At 39.7% G+C, this 8,185-nt stretch overlaps 1 protein-coding gene across 5 annotated transcripts; it reads right to left on the bottom strand.

The window, feature by feature from the left end:
• Positions 1–607: 607 nt before the first annotated feature.
• LOC115983567 (pentatricopeptide repeat-containing protein At2g13600-like) lies at positions 608–4,192 on the bottom strand. 5 transcript variants are annotated; one of them, XM_031106279.1, is made up of 3 exons: positions 1,198–4,192; positions 872–986; positions 608–744 (listed from the first exon to the last, which is right to left on the bottom strand). In XM_031106279.1, exon 1 carries the CDS (start codon positions 3,987–3,989, stop codon positions 1,782–1,784), a length of 2,208 nt encoding a protein of 735 aa, XP_030962139.1. In that variant the 5' UTR covers positions 3,990–4,192; the 3' UTR covers positions 608–744; positions 872–986; positions 1,198–1,781. The 5 variants fall into 5 exon arrangements, with proteins under 5 accessions (XP_030962139.1, XP_030962141.1, XP_030962140.1 ...); XM_031106281.1 differs by having other exon boundaries at positions 872–1,471; positions 1,614–4,192; XM_031106280.1 differs by having other exon boundaries at positions 872–1,471; positions 1,619–4,192.
• Between the last annotated feature and the right edge of the window lie 3,993 nt (positions 4,193–8,185).

Genomic DNA, 8,185 nt, shown 5'->3' with positions numbered 1-8,185 from the left:
TACAGTTACAAAAAAAAAAAAAAAAAAAAAAAAAAAAAAAAAAAAAAGAGGTTCTGTTGAAAAAAGTAATATGCTTACCATTAAATGATATTGACAAACCTAATATCGTCCTCTATTTTGGATAGGGGTTTGCCCTATATCATATCAAATTATTGCTTCATGTTTTGCATTCTACCTAACATTGTTGGTATAATAGCATGACACCCTCGCAAATATCAGCAAGATATGGTGAAAGCGATTTCACGTTTTGTTGTGTCTATTAAAGCCACCTCCAACAGGGGACAGTACTCTTGTGTCTATTAAAGCCACCTATCACAAAAATTGTAAATAATATATATTTCTAAATACACAATGTGCTCATATTTCGCAATTGGCAAATCCATTTTCACGAGTACAAGTCACATAAAATGTTTTCCTTGCTGTCGGAGGACTACACATGTTGTTAATAATTGAATAGACGTAAACATCCTCGCTAATAAAAAGGAAAACAAAATATATATATATATATATTTTTTTTTTTCTTTTTGTTTTAAAAAATAGAAGTAAAAAGGTGTAAACATTGTAAGAACAGAAAGTAAGAATGAAACATTTGTTGGTATAATACAACTGTGACAGGTATAGAAATAAAAAGGTGTAAACATTGTAAGATTAGAAATTAAGAATGAAACATTTGGTGTTGCAGGGAAGGAACAGCACAAAAGCAGAGGAGAGACTTGGATTGCTTCCAAGAATTTGCCTTCCCACCTACAAACCCAGAAAAGAAAAAGCTTAAGAAAAACCCTTTAATTTTTTATTACACAGATTTGGAATTGAAATCAATCAATGACAAATGAAATCTACAACTGAATCCAAGAGAGAGTTAAAAAGAAACCTAAATTTGTACTTGATAAATGCTGAGTGAAACGATTGGAAACTCTTCACCAAGAATGCTCATTCAAGAAGCATAAAGAAATTGAAGAGACCAAATATACTCTCTGCTTTCCAGCCTGATTGAAAAATTTTCAAAAACAACTTTAACTCCAAAACACAAAACCAGATGAACAACACAAATACCCCAACCATAAACCAAGTCTAATTTAATAAGCTTAACCAAAATCAAGTGTAACCCAAATGCCTAAATCGAACCTATACTACCAAACACCCAAACATAAATCATAGTCATTGCATAATTTTAAAAAGAATAAAGAAAACTTTTACTGGTAACAGTTCCAGCTGCATGACAGTGGGGGCTGCCCTGAGATTTATCTCTCTTTTGATCTCTTTTATTCTTCTTCTGCAGTCTCAGATTTTTCTCTCCCCAGTACCTGTTCCAATCCAACTTTTTTCCCTTTTCAATCATGTTTCTTCTCCTTTTCTTTGAATTACAGCAAAACAGAAATTTTTTGTTACTATTTTTCTTTAGATTTCAGCAAGAACAAAATCTTTCCCTTCTCTTTTAATGGCATAATCCTTCTCTATTTGAGATCAGTATCTGTTGGAGAGATATGACAAGAAACTATCACATATTGAGAGAATGACATGCAAAGGAGAGAAGCAAAAATGAAAAGATAAAATACAATGAAGACAGAATCAATCCACCAGCCTGTATATACTGAAATCACTAAAAGGCCCACCTTACCCTCTGTAGTTTTCTAGGACTGGATTGTGCAAGTAGTGCTACTCCCATGAAATGGTTAAACTGGTTGCTTCCATAAGAGAGCACAGCACAATAACAAAAAAGGCCCACACTTCCTCTTGCTTATGAGATAGGAGAATGAATCACACAACTAACATGACCTTTATCAACAAGGGTATTTTGTTTTAAAGAAATCAGCCTCCACTATTGATGTAAAACCAAAATAAAAATCATATTGAACCAGGGAATTTATATTTGATGTTAAATGCTCCAAAGTTGCATAAATGACATTACAATGAGGATGGGTTCTATCTTCTACAGTGAACACATGAACGTTGCTTTCCAACTCAATCCAACTACACCCGGGAGCCTTTTTTATGCCTAAGCTCCTTAATCTCTTCCTCACATTCATCTTCTCTCCCCATTTGCCCAATATCGAATGCATGTTAGATAGAATAACATGAGCAGATACTGCCTTAGGATCCAAATTGAAGATCTTCTCAGCCACTCTCCCAATCAACTCCATTTTTGTCCAGAACCAACAGGCACTAAGTAAAGCTCCCCAGACAACCCCATCTGCTTCAATAGGCATTGCTTTTATGAACTCCTCAGCTTCTTGTAGATAGCCTGAGCGACCAAGAAGATCCACCACACATGCATAGTGTTCCAAAGTTGGTGTTACTCCATAACATTTTTGCATTAAGTGGAAAAATTTCATCCCTTCATCGACTAGACCAGCACGACCACAAGCAGACAGAATCCCCACAAAGGTAGCTCCATTGGGAACAACTCCTTGCTTTAACATTTCCTCAAAGAGTAAAATTGCTTTGGAGCCAAGCCCATGATGTGCATATCCATTAATAAGAGCTGTCCACGCTGCCACATTGGGTGAAGAGATACCACAAAATGATTTTTGTGCATTGGAGATGCTCCCACATTTGGAGTACATATCTACAAGAGAAGTTCCAACATAAGCATTTGATTCAAATGGTGTTTTGATCACATGGGCATGAAGTAATTCTCCTAGTTGAAGAGATCCAAGGCATGTACAGGCATGAAAAAGAGCAGAAAAAGTTGATCTAGTATGGTCTATTGATAATCTGTGCATGGTCACATATAGTTTGAAAGCATCTTCATGTCGATGATTTTGAATATAACCCGACATCATTGAATTCCATGTCACTGGGTTTCTTTCCCCTTTTGTTTCTTCAAATAGCTTCAAAGCTTTATCAATTTCCCCATTCCTGGAATACACAGAAATCATGGTATTCAAAGAAATTATAGTTTTTTCCGTCATTGTATTAAACAGTTTCTCAGATTCCTCGACTTGGCCACTCATTGCATAACCTCTAATCATCAGATTATATGATACTGCACTCTTTTCAACTAGCCTACCAAAAATTATCTCAGCATCTACAATCCTACCCATAAATATGAGCCCTCCAATAAGTGAATTTGAAGCATTTAAACCTAGGTTTCCCATCCAATCATAAACTCTCTTGGCCTCATCAATAGCTTCAAAATCGCAATAGAATTCAATTAATGCACTAGCAATCGAGTGATCAAATTCAAACCCATATTTTATCAAAAGCCCATGAGCAATCCTCCCTTCTCTTAGGCTTCCTAGTCTTCCACAAGCCCTTATAACACAATCCAAAGTAAATTCATTAGGCTCCACCTCACCACTCCCCCTCATCCTCCTAAACAACTCTAAAGCCCATTCACACCCATCCTCGCTCCTCGCATACCCAGAAATCAACGTAGTCCATGCCACAACATCCCTAGATGACATCTTATTAAACACATCCAAAGCCTCGCTCATCAAGTTACATTGCACATACCCCACAAGCATCAAACTCCACAACAACTCATTTTCACCGTGCAACTCATCAAACACCCGCTTTGCCCCTTCAATATCAATACAACTTGCGTAAAGGTACAACAATGCACTACCCACAAGCTCAAATCTCTCAAACCCAGATTTCAAAATTAGACAATGTAGCTCTTCTCCCTCACAGACTGACGAGGAACGCGCACATACACTTAATGCAGTCGAAAAAGTGGTCTCATTGAGCTTTATATTACTACCGTGCATAATGGAAGTTAGTTTCAGAGCTTCATAGTATTGCCACCATTTGGAGTAACCTGATATCATGGTGTTCCATGAGACAACAGTTCGGCTAGGCATTTCATCGAACAGGTTCCGAGCAAAGTCGAGCTGGCCATTTTTGCAGTACTTAGTTATAGAAATGTTGGTAGAAACTATGTAGTTGTGAGGGGCTTGTGGAGATTGACAAAGGGTTGTGAAGAACTTGAAACTCTTCCTCCAGAGACTCCGCTTCCAGGTTCCTAGAATTGAATGCTTCGGCAACATTAAGTGTGCTTATCACCGGTATCGGAAGTGGGGTGGGCGGATCAACCACCAGCGGCGACTGGAGGCGTGCGTGATGCGTGGGTCAGTGGCGGCGGCCTGTGTCTAGCATGGATGGCCGGCGGAGTGGCTGACGGCTGTGGCGGCGCAGCAAGCCGGCGAGTCTCTCTTCTCTACTCTTTATCTCCAGTCTCTGTCTCTCGGTCTCACTCTCTCTCTTTTTTTTTTTTTTTTTTGTTCTGAATTTGGTTTGTAACGTTAATGGTTAATGGGTTTCAATTTTTTTTGGGTTGGGGCAGGAGAGGGGGACCCAACTATAAAAGCCCAAAATATATCTAATAATTTTTTTTTGTCTTGGGGCAGGAGAGCCGGGCCCCTTGGGCTCCTCTTGGGTCCGTCCACAGAGACAGAGAGAGAGAGAGAGAGAGAGGCAAAGAGAAAACACAGATCTTTATAGATTGATAGAAAGAGAGAGGATAGGTGAAAATCTTTGTTTGGATTTGAGAGAGGAGGAACACAATACTCGGAATTAAATTTTATCCATTTTCCGTATAAAGAGCTTCTTTAGTTTATAAGAGAAAGATTGGTTAGCATAGTTTGTAAAACTGTGTGTTGTGTTGGGTTGTGTTGTGCTCTGCTACTTGTTCAGTGTGCTCTTCTTTATCATATGTTTTTATTTAATTAATATTACATATAAATTTAATAAATTATTATTAATTTGACAAAATTGTATAATTAGCTATTTATGTATGTTTATTTATGCATTCAATAGTTGTTATCTTACTGATTTTTAAACTATTGTACAATATAATTGTATTGTATACTAAATTGTATTTAGAATATTATTGTATATAATATGAAAATTGTATATACAGAAAAAAAATATATATAATCATTTTATTTTTTATTCCCTTATCAACAAATTCTTAGCTCCGATAGTGTTGAACCATCTAGAAAAAAAATCTTGGAGCCACCACTAGTTACATTTTGCATTTTTATTAGTAGAAATTTGTTAATTTTCCTTGGTTCTAGGTTCCAAAGCAAATCTCCTTTTTATAATTTGAAATACGAGTTTCTCAGTATATATTTTTCATATTTCCTTGGTTGTTTGAAGCAGTGATCTTTTTTTTTAGAGCGTTTCAACCTATGGCGTCTGCTCTTGATAAAAGTGTTTTATAATCAAACCAAGACACCAATAAGTTTTTGATGTAGATGTGGATTGAACCATAAAAACAAAAATGAGAACTTTTGTTTATTTTAGGTGGGTATAAGTTTTTTGGTAGGTGAGAAAGTAATAGATTTAAAAAAAAAAAAATTATTTGTGTAATTGAGTTGTAATTATTTGGTTGGAGAGATAGTGCAAAAAATTGGTTTTAATTTTTTATGGGTCTTGGGTTATTTGGTTGCTGAGAATGTGTAGGAAGGTATATATTAAACTAGCTAAAATAAATATTGAAATTTATCTTTCAAATGTATTTTTTATATCATAACTTTTATAAAAAAAATACGAAATATTAAATTATAAGAAAAATAAATTAAATATCAAATTTCTTAATCAAGGGATTTGATAACATAATGAAATTTGTTTTAATTTAGTGAAGAGAGGGAATATATATAAATATATATATCCTTAACATTTTTTTTTTTTTTTTGATTGGAAATACTCATACTTCTTAAATTAAGCTTTGAAATAAAGATACATCTTTTGCACACGCATGTGCCACTTGACTGGGACACTCCTCCAGCCAAACTGCCAGGCTCTCAACCTTTTGAGCCTGCTGAGCTAACAAATGGGCAGGGGCATTCCCCTGCCTTTTAGTATGTAGGAAATCAAAAGTCCTGAAACCTTGAGCTTTCTGAAGCACCCCTTGAATAATGTTCAGCACCGACGACGCTGCCTCACCCGTGCCATGAACAGCGTTAATTAACACCTGCGAGTCCGCTTCAAACACCACGTCCCTAAGCCCCACCTCCTCTGCAAAAACCACCCCCGTCTCTAGGGCCTTTGCTTCCGTTTCAAGCACACCGAGAGGCAAATCCAGCTTCCTGCACATGGCCGCTACCACATTACCGTCCCCGTCGCGCACTATCACCCCCACGCCGGATTGTTTAGATTTTGCAAATAACGCCCCGTCAACATTTACTTTAAAGTAACCCGGCGGAGGAGGCATCCAGATAGTTGTGTCTTGGGTGCACGAACTCGACTGGCGCGGCAACACATTGGCAGCATGGAAATCATCCACCAAACGCAAAGCATTTCTCACGATAACCTGCCCTGGGCGCTTCGCTCCTCCATGCCGAACCTCGTTTCAGCTTTTCCAGATGCCCCAACAAATCGCAACCCAACTCTCCAGCTTCTCTTGCTGAGTATCCCAGTAATTCCGCAACCTACTGAAGGTATCCAAGAAGCCCCACGACTCTTGGATGCTGAAAGGCAGAGAAAGCTTGCAGGAATTCCAGACCTCTGTACTATGGTTACAAAAACAGAGCATGTGCAGGGTAGTTTCAACGTGACTCCCACAAGCTTCGCACATGTCGTCGGCAGTGATCTTCCTTTTAAACAAGGATTCTTTAGTGGCTAGGATACCGTTACAGGCCTTCCAAGTAAAATGCTTGAGTCTATTTGGCAAGTTCATCCTCCACACCCCTTTCCAAGCACCGTGCAATTTTGTCGGGTCCGAGCAACTAGCCTTCCCTTCCTCTGCCTCAGTTTCCCTAGCTAGCCTATAGGCACTCTTCACAGAAAATCTACCTTTCTTATCTTCTGCCCAAACCATTCTATCCGCTGCAGCCGAAACACTGAGGGGGGTGCTTAGAATAGCCTTTACGTCCTGGGGCAAGAAGAGCCTCTTAACTAGCTCTATGTCCCACTCCATGCACCCCTCCCTCAGAAGTTCACTCACCATTCTAATTTGATTCCCAGGCCGTTCCGGTGAGACCACCTTATAAGTGCTCCTAGTAGAGAGCCACTGGTCTTGCCACACCCGTATGCGACGTCCGTCACCCACCTGCCACCTTAAGCCACGTTTAACCAGATGCTGGGCTGCCAAGATACTCCTCCAAGCGTAGGAAGCATTCTTGCCAACCCCTGCCTCCACAAAATTCCCGTTTGGAAAGTATTTCGCCTTGTAGACCCGGGAGAACAGGGACGAAGAATTTGTCTGGAGTCTCCAGCCCTGTTTAGCTAAAAGAGCCAGGTTGAAAGACTTCAAATCTCTAAAACCCAGCCCCCCTTCTTCCTTCGGTCGACACATTCTATCCCAGCTCATCCACGCCACCTTCTTTTCGTTTTTCACTTGTCCCCACCAGAATTGTCTCACCATTCCGGTCATCTCTTCGCAAAGTCCGTTGGGGAGCTTAAAGTAGCTCATGGTATAGGATGGGACCGCCTGAGCGACTGCCTTTATCAAAACCTCCTTCCCCGCGTTTGACAGCAACTTCTCCTTCCAACCCGCAAGCTTGGCTGCCAATTTTTGTTTCAGCTGTGCAAAAGTGTTTCTCTTAGACTTGCCGATCAAAGACGGAAGGCCTAGATAGGATTCATGAGGTTTGATGACTTGGGCACCAAACTTGGTCTTAATAAGCTCCTGTGTACTAGTAGGGGTATTGCGACTAAAGAAGAGGGCCGACTTGCTCCTATTTAATTGCTGCCCCGAGGAAGACTCATAAACTTGCAAAATTCTCTGCACTTCAGCCCCTTCCTTCTCAGATGCTTTGCAGAAAATCAAACAATCATCCGCAAAGAGAAGGTGTGAAATTCTTGGCCCCCTAACCGATGCAGTCACACCATTTAAATCCTTCCTCAACGACGCCTTATGCAAAAGAGCTGACAAACCTTCAGCACACAAAAGGAAGAGAAAAGGGGAAAGAGGGTCCCCTTGTCTAAGGCCACGGGTGGGAGTAATTGAGCCGCAAGGTTGGCCATTTAGTCTAACCGCATATGTGACCGAGGACACACACGCCATTACAATACCTATCCACCGTTCATGAAACCCAAGCTTCACCATAATTTTTTCCAAACACCCCCACTCCACCCGGTCGTAGGCCTTACTCATGTCCAGCTTCAAAGCCATTTCCCCCACCCTACCCCTCCTCTTTCTGTGAATATGATTCATTAATTCATGAGCCACAAGGATATTATCAGTGATGAGCCTATCCGCTACAAATGCACTTTGGTTTTCACAAACAATATCTTTTAA

The sequence above is a fragment of the Quercus lobata genome, chromosome 4 (genome assembly GCF_001633185.2).
Source record: "Quercus lobata isolate SW786 chromosome 4, ValleyOak3.0 Primary Assembly, whole genome shotgun sequence".
NCBI classification, from domain to species: Eukaryota; Viridiplantae; Streptophyta; class Magnoliopsida; order Fagales; family Fagaceae; genus Quercus; species Quercus lobata.
Note: the sequence above shows the minus strand (reverse complement) of the source record. Positions and strands in the feature narration are given on the sequence as shown.

Excerpts from the sequence above, each read along its gene's own strand:
- LOC115983567 (XM_031106278.1), bottom strand. The coding sequence starts at position 3,989 with ATGTTGCCGAAGCATTCAATTCTAGGAACCTGGAAGCGGAGTCTCTGG.